The 25,033-nt window shown below is 41.9% G+C and overlaps 1 protein-coding gene across 2 annotated transcripts in view; it reads left to right on the top strand.

The window, feature by feature from the left end:
• The first annotated feature begins 55 nt into the window (after nt 1–55).
• The window catches only part of SIAE (sialic acid acetylesterase), a 38,548-nt gene continuing 13,570 nt past the window's right edge, over nt 56–25,033 (top strand). Inside the window, exons 1-4 of one of the 2 annotated variants that reach the window (XM_055305558.1) lie at nt 56–174; nt 4,315–4,476; nt 12,257–12,432; nt 21,454–21,592. In XM_055305558.1, the coding sequence (XP_055161533.1) occupies nt 108–174; nt 4,315–4,476; nt 12,257–12,432; nt 21,454–21,592 (544 nt within the window). In that variant the 5' untranslated portion in view covers nt 56–107. The remainder of the gene's footprint in view (nt 175–4,314; nt 4,477–12,256; nt 12,433–21,453; nt 21,593–25,033) is intronic. The other variant, XM_055305559.1, reaches the window with a different exon arrangement.

Below are 25,033 nucleotides of genomic sequence, written 5' to 3'. Positions count from 1 at the left end.
CCCGCCCACGGCCCCCCCACAGCCCCGCCCACGGCCCCGCCCACGGCCCCGCCCCGCCTGCAGAGGGCACCCGGAGTCCAGCACGCGGGCGGCGGATCCTCGCGAACATGGCAGCGCCGAGGTTTGTGTTTGGGCTGGTGCTGCCTCTAGTCCTGCTGGCCGCCACGAGTGCAGGTGAGGCGGCGCACTCGGCCCGGCCCCTGCCCGCCGGCCTGCGCGGGCTCCGAGGTCCCGCGTCCGCCGCAGCACCTGCCACCCCGGCGCCCGCCCTCCGACCCGGGCTGGGCCGCAGGTGCCTGCTGGGCGGGGGTGTCGGCGGGTCCGCGTCCTCCCGCCGTCGTCACGATGCCCCTTGTGGCCCAGAGGGGAGGTTTGGGTGTCTGAGCCCGGAGGCCCGATCGCGCCAGACCGAGGCCCTCGGGGTCCCCGGATAACTGCAGGGGAACCCGCAGGGAAGGGGGCGAAGCGAGTTAGGTAATATTTGGAAACAGGTGACTGAGTCATCACCCACAGCGTTTCCCTGCTGCCCCCTCAGTGGTACCCTTGGGGAGGGTGTGCTTGGAGCTTGGTTCCTTGGGGGAATTACGTCTGACTACTTTAAGTGGTGATTAGGGCTAAGAAATACAACCCCCTCAGTAGCTCAGAGTATTTAAGGCCTAGCTTTGATCTCTGGCGCAGCTGACAGAGGGCGGTGGTGAGGTTATATTCGTGATGTGGCTTGGACTACTGTCCAGGTGGGATCCTGCCATTTGAGGACCCCGGGCTGGACGCTGAGCCACAACCGTGGAGAACCAGCAGGTGGGATCTGCCCACTAATTAATGCCTAGTAAAGTGCTCACGCTGCACCTGTTTTCTTCAAGCCATTCAAAGAGTGGATCCCAAAGACCCCTGCTAAGAAAGATAGGTTGAAGTGAGAATGGGGATAGGGTGCAGAAAACTGGCAGTCACTTTACCTGAGAACCCAAAAGTACCCAGACTGAGACCACCTGTGGCCCATCAGGAGTTTCTCAGGCTTTAACACAAGTGTAAACCAGCAGCACTCTGCATAGCATTTTCTCTCTTTTTAATTTATTTATTCATGAGAGACACACACAGAGAGGCGGAGACACAGGCAGAAGGAGAAGCAGGCTCCAGTGGGGGAGCCTGATGCTGGACTCTATCCCAGGACCCCTGGATCACCCCCTGGGCTGAAGGCGGATGCTAAACCGCTGAGCCCCCTGGGGATCCCTTGCTGGCTCTCATCCCCACTCAGTGACCTTTGAGCCTAGCATATGGGAGGAGAGCAGGGCCATTCTTTTATTAGATCTTCTCTTAAAGGCTGTTAACTTTAATGCCAGTCCTGTATTCAGTCTTCACCTTTGGGTTTTATGGTTCCATTACCTTCATGACCGATGAGTGTATTTTTTTCATTAATGCTTTAAATTTTCTTTCCTTCTTATTCGGTGGCATATCCTCACATCTTTCCTTCAAATCATTCCCCCTTGTGCCCGTGTTGACTGCATAATATTTTGAAGTGCACAAAAATATATGAGCAATGCAACAAGAAAATGAACACCCAAGGGTGCTGCACCCAACTTAAGATCTAGAACATTGCCAGTTTTATTGAGACTCCCTGGATGTTCCTCCCCAGTGCATCCCACCAGTTCCTCACCAGAGGTAACCTAACCGCCGTCCTAATTTTGTCAGTCTGCTTCTAATGACTACTTTTAATTTCCCCACAATGTTAATTTGTGTTTTCTACTCCAATGCCCAAACGATGGAAAAAATTAAAGACCTAAAAAAAAAAAATTCAAATGCTAAGTGTCTTGTGTTTGACAAAAGGAATGACCAGTCCTGCCTCCTTTCTTGTTCTCCTATTTTGTCCATTGCTCAATTCCTTGGTAATGTTCCACTCTCTACTCTTATCTGGTTGGAATGTGAGCTTTATAAGGGCAGAAAGTATGACTTTTTTTTTTTTAATTTACCACCAGTATCTAACTGCAGCAGAGTGGAAATTGCAGTAGTTTTGGAATCAGGTGGCTTGGTTCCAAGTCCTGACATGAACTACCTACGTGATTTAAGGTCGGTCAAAGGGGTTTGCTACATGCAGCGTGCTTGTGCCTGCCAGAAATAAGCTCCCCAGTAGAATGGAACCTCCCTGTTGCTGGAGGTTTGTGTTTTTTTTTCCCTTTGCCTTCCTTTCTTTTTCTTTTTTTTTTTTTAAGATTTTATTTATTTATTCATGAGAGACACAGAGAGGCAGAGACACAGGCAGAGGGAGAAGCAGCCTCCATGCAGGAATGCAGGAAGCCCAATGTGGGACTGGATCCCAGGACTCTGGGATCATGCCCTGAGCCAAAGGTAGATATGTTCAACCGCTGAACCACCCAGGCTCCCCTTTCTTTTTCTATTATATCCCCAGTGCTTAAAATGGTGTCTGGCACACAGTAGATAACACTAAATACTTGTCGAATTAATTAATTAATATACAAGCTATTAACCAAAATTACCCAATCTAGCCGGGGTGGGGGTCAATGTTGATCAGTAAATAACAAGATTCTACCTCCGAGTGTGAAAGATCCTTTCTTTCTTTCTTTCTTTCTTTCTTTCTTTCTTTCTTTCTTTCTTTCTTTCTTTCTTTCTTTCGTTTTGAAAGATCCTTTCTATCTCTAAAATTCTTTAACACAGAATAGAGCCAGGCACAGTGAGGTCCAGTAAGTGTGTATTGGTAGAAACAGACGGAACTTGGAAAGATGTGTCCCAGCCTGTAAGACAGTGGCTGCACTCAGCCCTTCATTTGCACAGGCTCGTGTACAAGTGACAGCCAGTTCCGTTCCCCCCTACCCTCATCCTCTCTGCTTAGCTCTTAGCCCTTTGGTTTCCAGTTTTCATTCCATATGAAGCACCTACCCAAGACTAGGCCCTCCCACACGTGTGCCTCTCCCCTTCCCTCCAGCATGCTGCCAACCTGCTTATGCAATTGTGGGGTGTTGGAGTCTCTTCTTAGAGCATTTTGCTTGTGGTAGCTGTGCATCTCGAGCCCGTTATCCAGCCTTCTGGATGATCTTTGGTTGTCATGTCGGATTTATGATGGAACTAAAACTCATGAGAGAGAGCAAGCAGAAGATGTGTAGCAACTGGGCTGTTATTCGAAGCACAGGACAAATAGGCCACCTAGTCTGTGTAGGAGACCCCATTAGCTATGCTGCCCTGTTAAGCGTGGCCTAAGGGGCCATCATCATTTGTAGCTTCCAGGGAGAAAAATGTCAACTTTGTTAGTTCTCATTCTCTGTCCTGCCTATCATTTTTGTTTAAAACCCTTAAAAAAAAACAAACTTAACTTTGTTAATTATTTTCTTCTAGGGATTTTAGTCTTTTGTTCAGACAAAATGGGACATAACTTAAGTTTCCCCCCCCTTGTTAAGTTTTGATGAGGAACTCACTGAGATAATTTGGATAGATGCTTGTTATTAATAAAATACTTCAATATAGGCTGCATGTTAAAAATAGGAATGATCTCGTTAAAGTGAGTTCTTATTCAGTCTTGTTAGTGACTCTAGAATAGAATCTACAGTTTCAAGTGCTCTCTCTTGTTCTTTTTATATAATATAGCTTGTGAAATGGGTAAAATTGAGACGAAAGACCTCTGTTCTGACATTTTGACCTTCTGTTTCTCACCGACCTTATTTTTTCATCTTAGTTTATCTGAATTTACCTTGGAAGGAAGCAGACTTTGCAGATGTTCATAAATGCTTATTTAGAATTTTTAATGGATTGTAAAAAAAAAACACAGTAAGGGGAATTATTTGTGAGAAATTGATGCTGGTAGGATGGAAAGGGGGAAATAAAGGGTGGGGGGATAGATTCGGGAAGGCTGTGTTGGAGAGAGGCAGGTTTCTTTATTCTCAGCAACAAGGAGTAGGTGTGGTAATGGAAAGTAGGGAAAGGAAGTGGTTTATTTTTCTCATAAATACCATCTGTGGGGGGTATAAGAGGAGCATCTTAGCAATTTGTAGGTGAATGAAGTGTCAGGGCCAAACCCAGGGCAAAGGCAGATCAAGAGCTCTGAGGGTGAGGAGGCTTGTGTTACATTGGTTGCCCTAGGTTCTTTGAGTTTTCCTTATTGGTAACCCCGTACTTTGATGCATATTGTTGGCAATTCTTGTTGGGTTGCTTACCTAATTAGAAAGCATAAGATCTAGTTTTAGAAGATTAAAAGGACTGGATATATTCAAATTGGCCTGTATAAAGGCTTTATTATGTTCTTTACTGTGTAACCAGATTCAGTTGGTGATGTATCTTCCAATGATGCTAAGTGTTTGTTTTATATTTTAGATGTTGGTTTTCGCTTTGCCTCCTACATCAATAACTACATGGTGCTGCAGAAGGAGCCCGCAGGGGCAGTGATTTGGGGCTATGGCACATCGGGAGCCACAGTGACGGTGACTCTGTACCAAGATCAGGAAACCATCATGGAGAAAGTGACAAGTGTGAAAGGTAAGGGATCTTGCCCTCTGTTCAGCTTTTGTCTTCTTCTGCCACCTGGTGGATAATCTGAAAATGAACGCTAAGGTTCTGACTCAGGCTCTATCATCCATCCTTGAAAGTTGGAGTATGTACCATGTGTGATGTCCTGAGGGTACAAAGAAACTCAACACAGAGTCAAAGTTCCTGCCCTCCAGTATCTCATGGAATAAGGGGAATGGACACCAAGTCATAAAGTGCAGTGTGATAAATACTATGATGAAAGTGTATGTAGGGTGTCATAGGATACAGAAGACAAATGTCTAATTCAGATTGGATGGTAAGATACGGTTTTCACAGAAGGTGTCTTTTGAACTGGATTATATTTGAAGGAGAGGCAGTATGGAGGAGTCCTGACAACCTAGGCTCTGGATCCACTGTCTGGGTTCAGGTTGTGACTCTGTCATGTTATGACTATATAACCTCAGGCTGTGTTATTTACTATCTCTGCGTCACAATGTCCTTATTTGTAAAGTGGAGACAATAATGATATTTAGGATTATTTCAAGGATTAAATGAATTAACACATGTAAAGTACTTAGGACAGTGCCAGGCACATAGTAAGCTGCCATCATAATCATTATTAATTTTATTAATAATATTAATATTATTAGCTGCCATTATTATTAATAATAATAATTTTATGTTTAGTCAATCAAATATTTATCGAGTGCCAGTGTGCCAGATACTGTGCTAGGTACTGGTGAGACAGTGATTAGCAAGATAGATATGGTCTCTCTCCTAAGGAAGCTTACAGCTTAGGGGAGGAGACAGAAAAATATTAAGCAATTACACATAAGTGTGTTAGGTGCCACAATGTAGAAGAGCAATGTGCCATGGAGTGCTTCGGAGAGATAATTCACTTAACCCAAGGTTTATCTTGAAAGATGAGTAGGGCAAACCAGGTAGGGGGAAGAGCCTGGATGAAAGCCCAGAGGCACGAGTGAGCACAGGTTCTTGGAGAAAGGCGAGCAGGTTGGTTTGCTTGAACAGTGGGGTATGTGGCTACTGGCAGACTTTGGGAAAGAAGGTTTAAAATGTAGGAAGGCTTGTCTGTCACTGCTAAGGAGTGTATACTCTAGTTTGGATCGACAGTCGGATTTGTATTTTAGAAAGATTACTCTGGCAGCACTATGGAAAGTGGATTGGGGATCAGTAAGAGTAGAGGTGGTGAGAACTGTTAGCCAATTATTATGATATTCAGGCAAGAGACAATGAAGGCCTGACCTGAGGTAGTGGCTGTAGGCATGTTCAAGAAGGCTAGGACCAGAAGCCTCCAAGAGCAGACAGGTCGTACAAAGGATTCTCTGTCCAGAAGAGGTTAAGCTGCGTAACAGCATGTGGAGGAGCATAGCTGGAAATTACTGGATTAGGAGGCCACAGTCAGGGCTGGGTCAAGTGGAGACTGGATCAGATCTCCGTTAGAGGTAGTGGTAGAGTTATGGGGTGTTGAAGGTGAGAGACAGGTCAGGAGGCTACTCTGGGGAGCAGTGGGGTGAATGTGGGAGTTGGTGGTTCAAGTAGTGACTTGGTTATATATATATATATATATGACCGGGAAGCTTGTGGAAGTGTTTTTGGCCCTTGAAAACAAGGATTGCCTGATTAGTTCTGTCAATATCCAGTTCAGAGTGATCCAGATTCCGGTGCAGGCTCTTTGTAATTCATTTCCATTCAACAAACATTTTTAAATACTATGTACCAGCCTTAGATGCCAGGTGAGTGCCTCTAGTTCTTGGATTTCAACACTTTTTGAGGTAAGAATGTTACTGAGTGAAACTAAGAGAGTTAAAAGGAAAGCTTAAGCTGATTGAGAAGTTGTTTGCCATTAGATTAAATGCTACTGGTGGCCTATAGGATAAACTGAAGATAGACTCAATTCGAGACATGAGCAGTGCTCTCTTTTTGCGTCTATCTTAGAAATTAACAGCACAGAGAATAAATACTGGTTATCTCAGAAAATGATGTTGATTTAGAAATCCAAAGAACCGCTGTAGTTTAAAAACAATAAATAGGATTTCCTTGGTGCTAATAATTAACATACCAATAAATATTTAGGAGACAGAGACTACATAGTACTGTAATGGTAGATACAGAAGATGTACATACATATATGCATATATATACATATATACATATGTATGTGTGTATATATACACTTTATATATATTTGCTAGGCTCTCCACATTTGCTTAGTAGAAAAGAAAAGTATTTATTTTATGTAGATCCATAAATCTACTTATAGGGGCATCTTGCTCTGTTCTGCCCATATATGTAGCATTTCAGTTTTCTTTTAACATTCTTATGCATTATTTTTAGTTTGTTCCCCCTTCATGGTGATTGTAGGACCAAGATTTGGAGTGGCCAGAGATGAGGCAAGAGGGTAGGTAATGACAACAAGGTGTAGAAGGTAACAATTAAGGGATGAGCCTTTCTTTTCCTTCAGTGATAGTGAACTTGCTCACTTATCTATAGATATCAGTTGAGGGCTTATTGTGTATAAAACACTGAAGCCCTGGAAAATACAAGGAAGAATACAAATTGTGCCCATCCTCCAGGAACTCACTTCTTGCTATCCTTTCACGTTTGGTACTTTTGATTTAAGCAATGCTTCAGTTGCCTCACTGCAAAGTGATGTGTCATTTGAAGTTAAAATATCCAGCAACAGCTTAAGGGAACCAAGTGATTCATGGATTGTTGATGGTAATTTCACGGGAAAAGGAGTGGTTGTTATTGGCGGTGGGGCTAGATCTATTTCTTAGTCTCTCCACATTTGCTAGGTAGAGAAGAAAGGTATTTATTTTACATAGATCCATAAACCTACCGATAGGGGCATCTTGCTCTGTTCTGCACATGACGCAAAATGGGTAAAGTGTTATTTGGAGTAAAGGAGGGAGACATGTAGGAAATTTTATAGGGCACCAAGAAAATGCTTCTCAAAGGAAACATTCCAGGGTATATTGGAGGGTTGATTTCTATTTAAATTTTGATGAGGACTCTGGGATTTTCAGCTAGACTATCTCAAATTGTCACTTTGTCTCTGTTAATATTTAACTTATTACCTATAATCAATCCCCTGGGTGCCCACAACAAAATGGAATTAACAGCAGGAAGGTTTTTGTCCAGGACAACTGGCAATTAAGCTTTGGGAAAATTAAAACTTGAGGGATGATTGGGAATATGGGCCAGGTACTGGGCCTATTCAAACCATATTAACAAACAAAAACAAAAACAAAAACAAAAAACAACAAAAAAACCCAACCATATTAACAAATGATGCATGATGATTCTTTCAGACCCAAGGAATAAAATGGAGGAGGATAGGGTGTATCCTCTCACTCTGAGGTACCTGAGGGATGCTTGAGGGGGTGGTGGTGATAAAATGAGAGTGTGTCTTGATTTTTCATCATGATTGAGGTGAGTAGAGATATTTTCTCTAGCTTAGAAAATTACAAAAAGCTTAAACCCCTTAGAGAAGAAAAAAAAAAAAACAAACCTCCTGGTTGCAGTGTCAGCATGCACTGTGCTACACAATAAAATACCAAAAACTTAGGTACTTAAAACAACACACTTTTATTGTGACACAGTTTCTAGAGATCTGAAGCCTGGGCTATCACTCAGCTGGGTTCTCTGATCAGGGTCTCACAAGACTGAAATTAAGTGTTGGCTGGGCCGTGTTCTCATCTGGAAGGTTGGTTAGGGAATGAGCCTCTTCAAGCTCCTGTGGGCTGCAGCAGATTCATTTCCTTATGCCTATAGCATTCATGGAAGCATCTCTGCTGTTTCAAATCTCTGATCTCTAGACCTTCTATATTTTTTTTATTTATTTATTTATTTATTTATTTATTTATTTATTTATTTATTTATTTATTTATTTTAGACCTTCTTTATTTTAAAGGGCTCATGTTATTAGGTCAGGCCCACCCAAGGAAATCTCCTTTTTTTATTAACTTAAAGTCACCTGGTTAGGAACTGTAATTCCCTCTGCAAAACCCCTTTATCTTTTCCATATAATGTAACCTAATCACAAGAATGACATCTTCTTCCTTATGCCATTTTCTGTTGGTTGGAAGCAAGTCACAGGTTCTGCATGCATTTGAGGGGAGGGGATTATACGAGGCTGTGACTACTTATTGGGTGTCACCTGGGGGTGTGTCTGTCATGGGATGCTCTAACTTAACTTGCATAAACAGTTTTCTCGATAGAAAAAATATGCAAGCTTTTTTTTTCTTTTTACATTCATGTTTAACGGTGGTGGAGATGCACTTTATACAGAATAAATGCAGGTTGTAACGGGGCAGTTTGGGCACTGAGACTTCCAAGTCACTTCTGCACATCATTGAACTGATTTGCAGCTGGTGAAGTGCCAGGAATTTTGTGGGGGAAGAAGTGAACAGGGCTGCTTCTTCCAGCTCTAGGCTTTTTCTTTTGGGAAGGGATAGGTCATGGATAATTTTCCTTTTCCTCTTCTTGGCATCTGAGATTTGGCACAATAACCTGAAAAATAATTAACATCTGATGTGAACAGCCAAAAGAAAAAAACACGAAAGCACTTTATGACTAATCACGTCTTCAGACAAATTCTTTTAATGTTTTTTCCCTTTGATGATTTGTTCCCCTGATTTTGAACTGGGGGTTGGTCAAGGAGGTGGAGAGAAAATGGAGAGAATTTTTCACTTGTGCCTTTGGCCGGAGTATGAAGAGAAGAGGGACAGGAAGAAATAGGCCACCAGGTATACTCACCCTTGGACATGGAAAGACAAAACCCTAATCAGTTTGCATGGCTTTCCTGTTGGTGTAACTCAGGGTTGGGGTTTACTCTCTGTCATTTACTGATGGGAGTGCCTAGCACACGGTAAGCACTCTAAGAAACTATATAATGAAGGAAGAACATGAATCTTCCCTGGTGGGAGAAGAAAGAATGTGAAGAAGCAGAGATTTGAATGAAACAAAAATGAGAATTTACAGAAACCTGGGCCTGGATTGGAAGAGAGGTTATAAGAGAGCAGGTGATGCGGGCCCAGAAGAAGCTGTTGCTCAGAAGGCCCATCAGGACCAGCAGAAAGCCAGCTGGATGGATGGTGAGCTTCCAACTCTTCATAGTCAATGACTCAGTTTCATTATTTGGATTCAACCTAGTGGACTTGGTGGGTCAACACAGTTTCTAAAAACCATAAGTGGATTTCATCATCCTGTGTCAAGCTCCACTTTACCCAGCCAGCCCTGAACTGACAGTCAAAAACCAATGAGTTCTCCTTGGGAAACATGGTGACTTTTGCCTTTGTCAGCCTACCCTTGCCATTAGTTGGAGAAGCTGGGGGTTGCTCTCCTTCACGGGGGGTTGCTCTCCTTCACATATACTTAACATGGGAGAGAATCCTCCTTGTTTTAAATGAGCTGTTTCTGAGTTAGTCTGACCACTAGTTAGCTCTCTGCGGTGGATCTGGTTTCCCCCATGTTCCCAGGCAATAACTCCACTTAACCCTCATTATTGTGCCACAGTTTAGTTTCCTTTTACTGAGGGGAGGGGAAAACTGCTTGAAACTAAGTGAACTTGAAGAGTAGGGCAGAAAAGTTCTCCAAAGTCTTTGAGGGAGTTGATCGTTCTCAGGAGGCAGTTCTTGGGAATCAGGCTCAGGTCTGGATCCTGGCTTCTCTTAGACCCTTTAGGCGCTGGAGAGAGCTCACCCACCTGTTGTGGTAAGACCGTGTTGCCATCTCTTGCCCAAAGGTCCCTCCTTCCTGTCCTTTGTCTTTTGGTTGGGGGGCAGCACAAGCTTCCAGAAGCCCTGGCGAAGGCCATTTTCTTTGCTGGATTTCGTGGGTTGAGGCCATGCGTAAGTATCTAATGAACGGCAGTGGCTAGGAGTAGAGTGTACGGTAGTAGAGAGCTAAAAAAGTCCTGCCCGAGGTTCTTTGACCACCTTGTCAATAAATGAGTAATGTTGGTGGCAGAAGGACCGAGCTCCAGTAAGCTATGTCAGTGCAAGAAGCCTGGAAAGACCTTGGCAAGACTGTAGTTGGGCAGATTGGAGCGTCTGTCTGCTCAGAAGCACGAGCCATATGGAGCACATCGCACCTGTGCGACACAATCTGTACTCGCTGCCCACTGTTTCCAAAACAGTGATTTTTCTGCTTTAGGTGAATTATACATTTAATATGTTGATGTCTGGCTATTGGTGATATAAAAACAATAGTGAGCATTTGGTCCTAGCTTTAGTTGACCTCCAAGGGATGGATGGGAGTAGCAACCTCAGTTGGATGTACTTTTGAGAGGAGCAAGCACGCAGGCTTGCGCGGATGGCTCGAGGCTTTTGGACATTTCCCCCAAGGCTCTGAGCAATCCTGTATGGTTGGAGCTTTTACTAGTCTCCTGTTGTGCATCTGGACCTCTCAGGATTCTGCTTGGCTTCTGCTGATTGGAGAGAACTTAGCACAGAATCTAGTACATAGTAGGCACTTGGATAGTATTTTTATAATTATCATTTTTTTTTACAGGTTGCTGTAAAAACTTCAGGGTACTCCATTTCCAGTTCTTACCATTCTTTCCCTTTGAATTAATGTTGATATGAACAAAGGGTAGTGGAAGGGGAGGTGGGCGGGGGGTTGGGGTGACTGGGTGACAGGCACTGAGGGGGGCACTTGACAGGATGAACATTGGGTGTTATGCTATATGTTGGCAAATTAAACTCCAATAAAAATATACAAAACATAAAAATAAATAAAAAAGAATTCACGTCGATATGATGGATGCAAATTAGAGATTATTTTGTATTCTTTGGCATTATGCCAAGAATATTTATTTTACAACGATCATTTCTCTATTTTATTTTTCTCACTCTCACGTCTTCAACTTTGTTCATGTTTGGTTCTCTGTGGCATAATTTTGCCATTTTGAAGATATTTTCCCTAAGTTTCTGAGTATGATGTTGGCAGTGGTGGTGGTATGAGTGGGTGAGAGGTAGGAAGGTGGTAGGGGGGTGGTTCCTAAGGAATATGCTATGAATTTCTGAAATAGGGTCTTGGATAGCTTTTCATCTCCCTAATTGAGTCCGAAAACCTTGAGTCTGGTAAATAACTCTGTGAAAATAATTAATTGGGCACGTCTAAATGTCTTCTTCACAGAGAGATTAATTTGTATGCTCCTACTGCTTCTTTATATGTCACTCTCTGCACTCACCTGTGAGTCTGGAGAACTCAGACCCACTGGTATCGTTAATCCTTGGAAGCAACATGGAGTGTGGGTGGGTGATTGATGACAAGGATGATACCATCACGTAAGGGGAAGTTCCAGATTATAAATTATTTTCTCTAACCTGTGTTCACCTTTGATTAGATAATTTCAAATTTGTTTGGGGCCCTGTGTAAATCTATTGGGTTATGATTCTATTAATATTGACAGTTGGTTAGTTTAATAGGAATTTCTACTTTGTGCTTTTTTAAATTAAACTCCCTGAATTTTAATCTCGGTTTTTGTCTATTCTCATTTAGGATTATAGCTGGCTGATTTATTTTTCTTATAAATGCTTCAGTTACAAGGAAGGAGGGACTAGCACAGATTAAGCATAGAAATGCTGTTGCTTTTGTTATTTCTTATTTGCTTGTGTGAAATTTGGCCAATCTTCATATCTTTGAGTTCAGTCCATCACAATGGCTGTGTTTAGCCACAAATGAGTGTGATGCATGGCAGGACTGGACTTTAATTTCATTTTAATTGATTGATTAATTCCTTGGAGCCTTTCAATGATTTCAGCACACTCTAACAGCTGGATGGTGGTACTGGATCCTATGAAGCCTGGTGGACCTTATGAGGTGATGGCACAGCAGACATTTGGGAAAACGAACTTCACCCTGAGAGTTCATGATGTCTTATTTGGAGATGTCTGGCTTTGCAGTGGGCAGAGTAACATGCAGATGACGGTTTCACAGGTAATTTACAGAATCTCAGTGTTAATAAATAATGTTGATGATGAAGAAGAAGAAAAAGAAGGAGGAAGAAGAGGGCAAGAATTTTTTTTTTTAAACCATGGACTAAGGTCTTTTCTAAGTGGCATGTAATAATTAATTTAACTTAATGAGGTAAGTACGGTTGTTCATCTCACAGATGAGGACACTGGTCCTCATCTAATGGAGGTTAATTTACCTACTTAGGTCACACAGTTAATAGTGGTGCCAGATATGAACAGGCGATGTGACTCCAGAGCCTGCTTTCTTAATCACACCTAGTTCAGTGTAAGGGTGCAGGGCACTGTTTTCTCTCCTTTCTGAGCTAAAGGCAGAAGCTGAAGTATCTGACGGTCAGGCGGATTTCACATCAAATTGAAAGATAAAGTAGATTACTCTTCTTTTTTTTTTTTTAAAGATTTAAAAAAAATTTTTTTTTATTCATTAATGATAGTCACAGAGAGAGAGGCAGAGACATAGGCAGAGGGAGAAGCAGGCTCCATGCACCGGGAGCCCGATGTGGGACTCGATCCCGGGTCTCCAGGATCGCGCCCTGGGCCAAAGGCAGGCGCTAAACCGCTGCGCCAACCAGGGATCCCCAGATTACTCTTCTTTTTGATAGGTTTTAGAAGATGAGCTTCTGGAGAGAGCCTCAGAAATCAAAACAATTAGATTTTGTGTTAAGCTATGCGTCTAATATAATACATGTCTTTTGTTGTCATGGAGATTTAACAAATTGAGACTGAATGTTGGCTTTGCCTTTTACCAGTTGTGTGACTTGGAGCAAATCACTTTGTATTTCTGAGACTTTGTTTTCAAAATGTGCTTTTTAAAAACAATTGTGGTCAAAATGAATATAGCATCATATTTATCATTTTAACCATTGCTAAGTATACAACTCAGTGGGATTAAATATATTCACAGTCCTATGTGTACCTATCACCACTATCTGTATGCAGAATTGTTTCTTCATCCCCAACATAAACTCTGTACCCCTTAAACAATAAGTCCTCCTTTTCCCCTTCTCCCAGCCCCCTGGTAACTTCTTTTCTGCTTTCTTTCTATGAATTTGCCTCTTCTTAGTACCTCGGTTTTTGGTGTACCTCCTTGGCTGGATTTATTCATTCCTAAATATTCAATTCTTTTAGATGCTATTGTAAATGGAATCATGCAATCCTTGTCCTTCTGTGTCTGACTTATTTTACTAAGCATAATGTTTTCAGGGTCTATCCATGTTGTAGCATATATTGAAATTTTGTCCCTTTTTACGACTGAATTGTATTCCATTGTGTATGCCACATTTTGTTTATCCATTCTTCTGTTGATGGACGCTTGGGAGGTTTCTGTTTTTTGGCTATTGTGAATGATGCTGCTATGCATTGCTCTAGAGATATCTCTTCCAGTCCCTGCTTTCAATGTTTTTGGGTATATACCTATGAGTGAAATTGCTGGATCATCTGTTAGTTTTATATTTAACTTTTGAGGAACCACCAAACCATTTTTCCACAGTGCCTGTACTATTTTATATTCCTACCAGCAGTCTGCAAAGGTTTTGATTTCTTTAGCACATGTTACTTTCTGGCTTTTTATTATAGTCATGCTAGTAGATATGAAGTGGTATTTCATTGTGGTTTTGATTTGCATTTCCCTAATGTTTAAAGATATTGAGCGTTACTTCATGTACTTATTGGTCATTTATATATCTTTGGAGAAATGTCTAAGTTCTTTGCCCCTTTTTTCAATTGGGTTGTTGTTGAATTGTAGGAATTATGTACATATTCTTGATATTAAACATTTTTCAGATCTTTGACTTGCAAATATTTTCCCATTCTGTAGGCTGTCATTTTTTTCACTTTCTCGAGAGTGTCCTTTGATACACAAAAGTTTGGTGAAGTCTAGTTTATTTTTTTTTTCTGTTGTCTGTGGTTTGGGTGTCATATTCATGAAATTGTTGCCAAATCCAGTGTTGCAATGTTGTCTTCTAAGAATTCTATAGTTCTAGGTCTTTGATCCATTTTTTTGAGTCGATTTTTATATATGGTATGAGGTGAAGGTCTAACTTCATTCTCTTGCAAATAGATATCCAGTTCTCCCAGAAGAACTTGTTGAAGACTGACTGTCCTTGCCCCCATTCAACTCTTGGAACTCCAATTGACCATATATGTGAGGGTTTATTTCTGGCTTCCTATTTTATTCTGTTGGTCTATATGTCTCTGCTTATGCCAGTACCATGCTCTTTTTTTTTTTTTAAAGATTTTATTCATGAGACAGAGAGAGAGAGAGAGGGAGAGAGAGAGAGAGAGAGAGGCAGAGACACAGGCAGAGGGAGAAGCAGGTTCCATGCAGGGAGCCGGTGTGGGACTCGATCCCAGGTCTGAGCCACGTGGGCTACCCCTTACTCTTTTAATTACTGTAGCTTTGTAGTAGGTTTCAAAGTTGGGAAGTATGAGTCTTCCAAATTTATTCTTCTTTTTCAAGATTGTTTTGGCTATTTAGGGTTGCTTGCAATTCCATATGAATGTGAGGATATACTTTTCCATTTCTGGGAAAAAAGGCTGTTGGAACTTTGTTAGTTATTATGTTGAATCTGTAGATTGCTTTGGGTGATGTTGACATTTTAATGGTGTTAAGCCTTCCTGATATGAAGGGATGTTTTCCCATTAATTTAGATCTTTACTTTTTTTCAGCAATGTTTTACAGTTTTCAGTGTACACATCTCTTACCTCCTTTGCTAGATTTATTCCTAAGTACTTAATTCTTTTTAATACAATTGTAAATAAAATTTCTTTCTTAGTTTCCTCTTAGCACTGCTCATTGCTGGTGTATAGAGTGATTTTTGCACGTTGATCTTGTACCCCGAAACTGCTGAATTAGTTTATTCTGGTAGCTTTCTTGTGGATTTTTTGGGTTTTCTAACATAAGAGCGTATCATCTGTGGATAGAGATAGGTTTACCTATTTGAATCCCTTTTATTTCTTTTTTCTTATCTAATAGCTCTGGCTAATACTTCTAGTACAATATTGAATAGTAGTGATGAAAACAGACATCCATGTCTTGTCTTGGTTTTAGGAGGAAAGCTTTCACTCTTTCACCACTGAGTGTGATGTTACTTGTGGGTTTTCCCATAAATGCCTTTTATCATATTGAGGAGTTTTCCCTCTATAAAAACTGTTTTTTTTTATCATGAAGGTATGATGAATTTTGTTAAATGTCTTAGAATTAGTTTTCATGACTATACTACAATATCTGACCTAATTTACAGATTAAATTATTGTGTTTGTTTCTAAAAGGCCTTTATAAATTGAAAACTGCTGTTCAAATATAAGGTATCACCATTAAAAAAACTTTGTATTATAAAAAGTTAAGCACACACAAAAGATATTTATACGCACCTATATACTCATCACTTAAATTGACAGGTGTTAATATTTTGCCATATTTGGTTTATCTATTTGTGTGTGTGTGTGTGTGTGTGTGTGTGTGTGAACTATCTCAAGGTAAGCGGTAGACATCTTGATACTTTAATTAGGCATCGTATATGAATTGATATATATTCATATGTCAAATGAATATGTTTATATATGATTTTTTCTTTCACAGAAAGAAATAATAGGCTACTGATGACTTTTTTTGCTCACCTTTTTCATAGCTTAGGATTTCTTTAGTTGGCATCAATTCTTCTTCTTCTTCTTTTTTTTTTTAATTTATTTACGATAGTCATACAGAGAGAGAGAGAGAGAGAGAGAGAGGCAGAGACACAGGCAGAGGGAGAAGCAGGCTCCATGCACTGGGAGCCCGACGTGGGATTCGACCCGGGGTCTCCAGGATCGCGCCCTGGGCCAAAGGCAGGCGCCAAACCACTGCGCCACCCAGGGATCCCTTCTTTTTTTTTTTTTTTTGGCATCAATTCTTCTTTCTCTGTTTCAGTCATGGTCTTTGAAGGTGAACAGTTCTTAAATTTTGAGACCTCACATATTTTCTCCTTTATTATAACTATGTAGGTACTTCCCTAGGTTCCATGTACCCTGCTAGAATGTTGGGTGGAAGAGCACTGGGTAGGCTTCCAAGGGAGTACATGGAGAATTAAGTGGGATAGGACAGTGGAATGGTGACTTGCCAATATGGTGGTCAGCAATGAAAGTCACTTTGAAGAGTTCCTATCTTTGTTGCTATTAGAGAATGGGGCTCCTCTAATAGACTATGAGTGAGGTCTCTTCAGTAAAGCTGTATAAAAAAGGACACTCAAAAAGTTACTGAGGGAAGCACACCTCTTAGTTTGGTATTCTAGCAAGGCAGCAGTGGTAGAAAAAAAGCCTTGGTGCTATATGTCTTCAGCCCTCAGCTTTCTTTTTAAGATCAGCTCTACTTTCTCAAACACAAAAAGTGTTTAGAATAAAGAGAGTGGATTTCTGGATAGGGTACCGTGGGATGAGTGCTTTGGGCCTCAGAATTGTCATTGTTTCATTTGTTTGGTGGGAGCTATCTGATTTAAAATAAAAGTAAGGGAGACCATTGTTGTTTCATTTAAATTGGAATCAGGATTGGACAGTGGATTAGCAAGTTCATAGACATATATTGACTCTGTCAGCTTAAAATATTGCTGAAAGAGGAGTAAAGATTTTTTTGTGCAGTATCAGAACTTTAGAGATTTAAGTTCTTTGGCACATTTGAAATCGGGATTGATTTTCTTTGCTTATCTGTATGTTCTGATTTTTCTATAATGAGCATGAAATAACTATAATTTTTAAAAGCTATAAAAACAAGAAACTGATATTGACTTAACTAATCTCTTAAATATTTATCAAAGGCTCAGTTTACAATAAGGACTCACGTTATAGAAACAAGAATCTTAGTAATAAATTATTTAATTTACATAATGGGTTGGCGTAGATATGTTCTGCATACTTTGATTTGTTTCCTTTAATAGGCTAAGAACTTGAAAAGATTATTATCTCTCCAGCTCTTTCTCTAAAACTTAATTTCTTCTCAAGTTGATTTTTATTTCCCTGACTTTCTCATATTATCTACTTCTCAATTTTTGAGAAATAAATATGTTTGAGATTTAAAAATCTCTATGACACTATGATCTCAATTCATTTATCTTCAGATTATGAAATTGAGTCCTTTCACTTACTTTATGATTTCTTGTTTTGCTTCTATTGCTTCTACCCGATTGCTTTTTTTCTTTTTCTTTTGTTAACTAATTACTAAATAATACTACTAAAAAGATCCTACTCTGGACATATCTACTTCATTTTTTTATTAGTTTTGTAATTCAGAATCTAAATTCTTGTGTTTATGGCTTCATAACTGATGTGTTATTTACTGTTGTTTCCAGCCCTGCTTAAATATATGGACAACTTTGAATTTAAATGTTTATTAAGGTGAACTTTGTGTTCCCTTTTACTGCTAGTGAATGGAAGCAAAATTGAAGTTTTGTATCTTGAGAGAAAGCATGGTTTTGTATAGAAGTGGGATTGCTGTTAACTCACTAAGGAAAACAGTACTTTCCTTAATGCTTTAATTGTAGTTTCCTGTTTGCACAGAAAGGCATGGACCAGATGTATTTGTATCTATACAGTCAGGTTCTCAATAGCAGTCTATGCCAGGGGATCGCATCCCATTTTCTGTCAAGCTAAATCAGATTTTGATATTGTTAAGAGTGAACACATTCTCTCTGCCTAGAATTTACTCTTACGCATCTTGTGCATTAGACTAAGGCTACAAGCTCTGAGATACAGGGAGATAGAAAAAAAGATTCCTTCTGACACAGCCAAGTGTTCATTTTTTATTTTTTTTGTTTTAAATCATGCACTTAGTTTGTAAGACAGCATTTTAGGTGCTGACGGTATCCAAAGCCAAGTTTTCCAGTCTCTTAGCACTGTGTAGAACTTTGTTTTTTGATCAGAAAGATGCTTTATATGACTCCTCTTTTATCCCTTTTGCTCCTTTTCCTCTAAAGACTCCCAGCACAAAAGACACACACACACACGTACACACATGTACATGCATGTGCACGCACACACACACGTACACACACATGGTGTCTCTCTTCTCTTTGCCCCCCTCCACATGACTTTTCTGAGGAGGTAAGATTTCTACTATAACCTACCACTTCACATTCAAATGAAGGAAATGGCAGATTGTATGCCCATCTTGTTGTTAGGGTGAAGTGGAATTTTAAGATTGAGTGTTATTTATAACGCTGAGTGAGATGTGTATAAATGGAGAAAAGTCTAAACGTTCATCTGTTGCCTCCTAAGTCAGGGTAGGTCTTAAGACTTGGATATTTCTAGCTAGGCTCAGAAGAAGATGGCCAGTGTTAGGAAACCCAGTTTTCAATATTGTGGCAATCCTGACATTCCTCCTTTACACGTAGAGAAGTCAAAATCCAGAAGCAAAGGGCTGGTACCATATTACAATAAAAGATTCACGGGAGTTATGATGGCTGGCTTGTTTATAGTTATTCCCTCTACTTTAAAACTGCTCAGTTATACTGTAGTAGAGAAGGGACCGCAACGTACAGAATCCAGATTCTTTTAAGTAGAGCTCCCCGCGTGTCCCCGGCGCACACACACATACTCTCACACACATGCCTTGCTCCCTCATGCAGACCCCATGCCAAGATTCTCCGAGGAAAATAGATTCTTGACGTTTCTTCATTAATTCAAGAATGTGGCATAAAGGTTACAAAATGAACACCGGCGAGCAGCTGCTTTGATGGTGAACCGGGGGTCCCTGGAGAGGCAGTGGGTCTCCCTCTCAGCCGCAGCAGCCTTAATGACTTCAAATACCTTGGTATTCATTTACATCCTCATTTAAATACTTGGTAGAAAAATAATTACACTGAGGTGTTTGATGAGATGAAATTTGATCTCAGCAGATGGAGTAAGGCTTCCCGTTTGATCAGCCAGGGAAACCAAGTGTCATTTAAATGAAAATCTTCCTGAAATCTCTTTATTCCTAAATTCACTGCCAATATCCCTGAGGAAGCGCTTCCAATCGAGAGGGCTTGGTGACACTGGGAAAGGACACCAATTTCAGAAGGAATTGTCATCAGGTAGAGCAAGAATCGCCCCCCACCCCAGCATCACCCTTTTTAACACTTGCTGTGGCTTTCGAGTTTGGGCTTGAAACAGTATGCAAATGTGAGTTTGAAAAAGGAACTTTTTCCCAGCCCGGGGTTGGGATCCGGTTCCATGTGCTGGTAACCTAGGACCGTGTCGGCCTTGCCCTGCTCCACTGGGCTAGCAGCGGGTCTCTGCGACCCGTCGCCGGTTGGTCCACACCGCCTGCCCACACTGGCATCTCATGGAGGCACTCGAGTTCCCAGTCGCTGCGGAAGCCTGTGTGGGTGGAGAGAAAGGAAGGCGGTTTCATCCCCCGTTTCCATGGCAGCAACGTAGGATCCTTAGTGCTCAGAGCAGAGCTGATTTCCAGGGAGGTGACATTTTACAGGTACTTGCTGCTGAAAAATAATTTTCCTGCCAGAATAGACTGTGGAGCTCTGTAGCCTGTTTTTACTCTTTTGCTGTTTGTTTTACAGTAGGCTTGCCAGGCAGGATTCTGAACAAACAGGTCTGGATTTCCTATGGAACTTTCCGGAGACCGTATATAATCTCTGTCCTGCTAGTGGGAAGGCCCGTAACCCTGACCAGCTAGAGCTGCTGTCACCCAGGGGGCGTCTCAAGCTGTGGCTCCCTGGGGGACCCCCCACCCCAGACATTTCATTTGTAGCTGGCCTGGCTTATTGGCCGCAGCAGGTTCCGTGGCAAGTCAAAAGGCGGTGCAAGGGGCAGCCTCTTTCAATGAAATGCCCTGTGGGGGCCACCCTGGCTGCTCCAGGGTTTCTCTCCACCGTGGGCTGGAGGGCCAGCTGTATTCCCCGTGGTGGGTGGGAGGGAGATGGAGCCAGCTGCACACTCTGTGGCTAGAGGCCAATGGAAAGAATCCCAGCCTCCTGCGCCTCTCGGTGTGGCAGTCCTGTCAGCTGGAGCTCTTCTTGTTCCCTGAGGCCAATGATAACTGGGCTTCCTGATGCTCCTGTTAGCCCTTTGTTTTGGGAAAACCAGACGAGGCCAGGGGAGTAGAGAGATGAGGAAAAACACACACACACACAAATAACAAAACAAAACAATATATTTACAATACATTCTTAAAGAAAAACCTAGCTGCAAAGTCAGGATGGGAGGAAATAGCACTTTTGAGTAAGCTCATAGAGGAATGACTAACAAAGAAACCACTCAGTAGAGCTCATCCTCATCCAGAAAAGGTCCAAGCCATTGCTGTCATGCTCTTGGCAACTGGGGAGGTTTTGGGAAGGGATTTGAGAAAAAGTGGTGTCTTTGGATGGATGCTTTTCTTTGTCTGGTTCCTTGGGCGTGCTCTCAGCAGTCACAGCGAACACCACCTTTCGAGCTGCCATGCGTCCCGTGCTTTTCTTGGGTGATGTGCCAGGATGAGATGAGAATATAAGCATTTGAGACTTTTTGGTATGTTTCAATCCTTCTACAGTTGTGTTTCTCAGGTATGTTCCTTTGGAAGACACCTCTCTCATGTGCTGTGGATTACACAAATCTACCTCCCCCCTGGCCTTTTGGGCTCCATTTTGAAAATAAGTTAATGCTAAGTTTATGTCATCAGATACTTTTTCTGAAGAGAAGTATTTTAGTTTTTTTATTTTAGTTTTAAGATATCACAGTGGTCTAATTGGTAGTTGACCTTCAGCCTAGACCTCATCTGATTCAGACTTGCTCTTGGAGATCTCACATTTCACTGCATTCCTGCTGTCTTCGGGGATGTGGTTCATCATGGTCTTTGTTCATCAAGGTGGATCAAGGTGACTCAGACCAGCCCATCTCTGGTTTTGGTTATTTATTTGATTGATCTTGGTATATGAAGGCTCAGTAGGAGGTCAGAGGGTTGGCAGTGTTTATTAAGAGGTAGTAGGATAGTTGACCACCCACTAGGTGGGGGTAAGAAATGACATTGCTGTTTCTTTTCTAGATATTCAATGCCACCAGGGAGCTGGCTAACACCGCAGCCTATCAGTCTGTCCGCATCTTCTCCGTGTCACTCATTCAGGCAGAGCAGGAGCTGGAGGATCTTGCTAAGGTTGACTTGCAGTGGGCTAAGCCCACCACAGGTAAGCGATCGCTGGGACATGGGCCATCTCTTACATGATGGGTCAGTGCCTTGGGTGGAATCCGTAATCCTGGATTCGGTTCTGATCTATTTATTATGATCCCACCATCCTTTTCCTCATTCCTTGTTGACTGGCCACCCAATTTCTGACAGTAGCCATTTCACATTCCCTCCCAAGATCCCACCAGTGACTCTTCCATCTCGTTATGAGCAATGATGCTTCCTTGAGCTTCACTGAACACACTGAGGCCATGCAGCATGAGCTCCACCAGCGTCTCTCCCCACTGCCTCAACGCGCTTCTCCTTTCTTCCCCTTCCTTTGTTTCTGTGTCTGAACCTAACTGACTGGTGTCCTTTCAGGGCTGCCTTTGATGCAGGGGCCACCCCCTCCATGGCCTTTCTTTTACCCCTAGAGCTCTGGTCTTCCACGCCCCTGTCCATTCAGCATAGAATCTTTATTTCCTGCCTGTTCTGTGTCAGGCTTTGTGTTGGGCCCCAAGGATACAGCAGTGAGCAGGACAGGCACAGGCCCTGCTCTCAGATTTAGTCTTTCTTTTATTCCAATGAAACAAAGCAAAATGAAACTTAACAAACACCCTTCTCATGATGCCTCACCTCTTACCTTCGCTTTGTTAAGCTTTCCTAGAACATCTTTTGTTCTCATTCTCTTCACTGCCTTTCCATGTGTTCTTTGTAATTTGGCTTCTGCTTCCATCTCAACAACTTGTTCACCTGAAGGCTACTGCTGCTCTTCCAATTATATACTCTGGATTCTCTGGCCCTTGACGCTGCTGACCACCGCTTTTAGAAACCGCATGTTCAAAAAAAAAAAAAATAAATAAAATAAAATAAAATAATAAAAATAAAAATAAAAAAAAAGAAACTGCATGTTCCGGGGGCGCCTGGGTGGCTCAGTCAGTGGAACGTCTGACTAGATTTCGGCGCAAGTCGTGATCTCAGGGTCCTGGGATTGAGCCCCGTGGCTGGCTCTGTGCTCAGTTGGGAGTCTGTTTGGGGTTCTCCCTCTCCCTCTGCCCTAATAGAAAGCACTGTTGCTTTCTTTCTCTCTGTCTCTAAAATAAAGTAAGCTAATAAATAAATAAATCAGTCTTAAAAAAGTAGAAACTGCATACTCTTCTTGGCTTGCATGGTACCTCCTCTCCCTAATGCTTCTCCTCTGACTTCTCTCTCTCTCGTTTTTCTTTCTTCAGTCTCTTCCTCCAGATATGGTCCCTTGTGCTTTTTCTTATCCCTTTTCTTTTTTTGTCTGTACCTGCTTTACTTTGGTAATCTCTGCTCCCACATTAAAAAAAAAATTAAATTCAGTTAATTAACATATAATGTATTATTGATTTCAGGGGGTAGAGGTCAGTGATTCATCAGTCTTATATAACACCCAGTGCTCATCACATCACACATCTTCCTTAATGTCCATCACCCAGTTACCCCGTCTCCCCCAACCCCTCCCCTCCAATGACCCTCAGTTTGTTTCCTGTGATTAAGAGTCTCTTATGGCTTGTCTCTGTCTCTGATTTCATCTTGTTTTATTTTTCCCTCCCTTCCCCTATGATCCTTTCTTTTGTTTCTTAAATTCCACATTTGAGTGAAATCATTTAATTGTCTGTCTCTGATTGACTTATTTTGCTTAGCATAATATCCTCTAGTTCCATCCACGTTGTTGCAAATGGCAAGATTCCATTTTTTGATGGCTAATATTCCTTTATCCATTCATCTGTTGATGGACATCTGGGCTCTTTCCACAGTTTGGCTATTGTGAACATGGCTGCTATGAACATTGGAGTGCAGGTGCCCCTTTGGATCACTATGTTTGTATCTTGGGGTTAATACCTGGTAGTGTAATTGCTGGGTCATAGGGTAGTTCTCTTTTTAACTTTTTGAGGAACCTCCACACTGTTTTCTAGAGTGGCTACACCAGCTCGCATTCCTATCAAAAGTGTAAAAGGGTTCCCCTTTCTCCTCATCCTCGCCAACATCTGTCATTTCCTGTCTGCTCCCACATTTTCAAGTGTTAATTCATTCAACAAATGTTCAAGAGCCTGCTGTGTGCTAAGCACTGTTCTGAGTGCTTGAGGAGGGATGGCAGTGAATAAGACAGGCAAGAACACTTGATCTCATGGAGCTTGCATTCTAGAGTGGAGGAATACAGGAAATGAATAAAATCAGTACATTATATACAAAGTGTCTGATACTACTCAGTATCACACTATCTGAATTCAGGCACTGATTCAATTTGGGTAAATTTTTGGATAAATCTTTTGGTCTATGAACCTTCCCTATATATTACCCAAAACTCAGGAATCCATTAGATTTGGATAATACATTATACCTTGCTATCACCTCCTTTTCACTCTAAATTTAGAGACCAAATACATTGTTGAGTATCAAGGGATAGGGAAGATGGTGAGCAAGCTAATGAGACAAAAATACATAAATAAAATGCATCAGGGAAGGGGGTACAGTAGGACTGTTGGGGCTGGGACAGGGTTGTGGTTTTCAGGGGGTAGAGGTCAGTGATATATCAGTCAGTTGAGAGTGGCCATGGAGGTTCCAACTGAGAAAGGTGAGGCATTGCAGGTATCCGGGGAAGAGCCCAATAGATCATGGCGCTTTCATATTCTAAATTCCTGCCACCTCTCCTACTATTGTCATGTCTCTGACCCTGGCTGGGAAGGTTCTCTGATATTAAGGACTCGTGATTAGATGGGAGCCACCTGGATAATTCAGGACAATCAAGGTCCTCAACCCTGGTCACACCTACAAAGTCCCCATAGCCATGTAAGGTAACATTTCCACAGATGGCAGGCATTAGGGGGTGGACACTTTCTTTTTTTAACTTTAAAACATTTTTTAAAATTTATTTATTCATGAGAGACATAGAGCACGAGAGAGAGAGGCAGAGACACAGGCAGAGGGAGAAGCAGGCTCTATGCAGGGAGTCAGGCGTGGGACTCAATCTCAGGTCTCCAGGATCACAACCTGGGCTTGAAGGTGGCGCTAAACCTCTGAGCCACCCAGGCTGCCTGGGTGTGGACACTTTGGATGGTGGGGCTGCCTTCCACTCATTCTCATTCCCAGGCATTTCCAAGTGGCTTTCTGGCCTTCTGCTTTCTTTCCACCAAGATGTGACTCCCATCTTACCTTCTGCTGTTCTCCTTTTGTGGTCTAGGTGCCAAATACTTTCAACATTTTTCCTGCTTTGTATGCCTACTTACATAGTTTCTTCTGCCTGGAATGCCAGCTGTGTACCCCCACCCCCTATTTACCTTTTCCTTCTACCTACCCATCAGTAGATACCTCTTGACACCAGCTACCGACAACCACTCAACACCAGCCAACAGACATTTACTGAGACTCCATCAGGTACTAGACATGGGGGAAGCAGAAGTAAATAAGATAAGGTTCCTGCCTTCGAGCAGCTAAT

This window comes from Nyctereutes procyonoides, unplaced genomic scaffold (genome assembly GCF_905146905.1).
Source record: "Nyctereutes procyonoides isolate TBG_1078 unplaced genomic scaffold, NYPRO_anot_genome, whole genome shotgun sequence".
Classification (NCBI taxonomy): Eukaryota; Metazoa; Chordata; class Mammalia; order Carnivora; family Canidae; genus Nyctereutes; species Nyctereutes procyonoides.
Note: the sequence above shows the minus strand (reverse complement) of the source record. Positions and strands in the feature narration are given on the sequence as shown.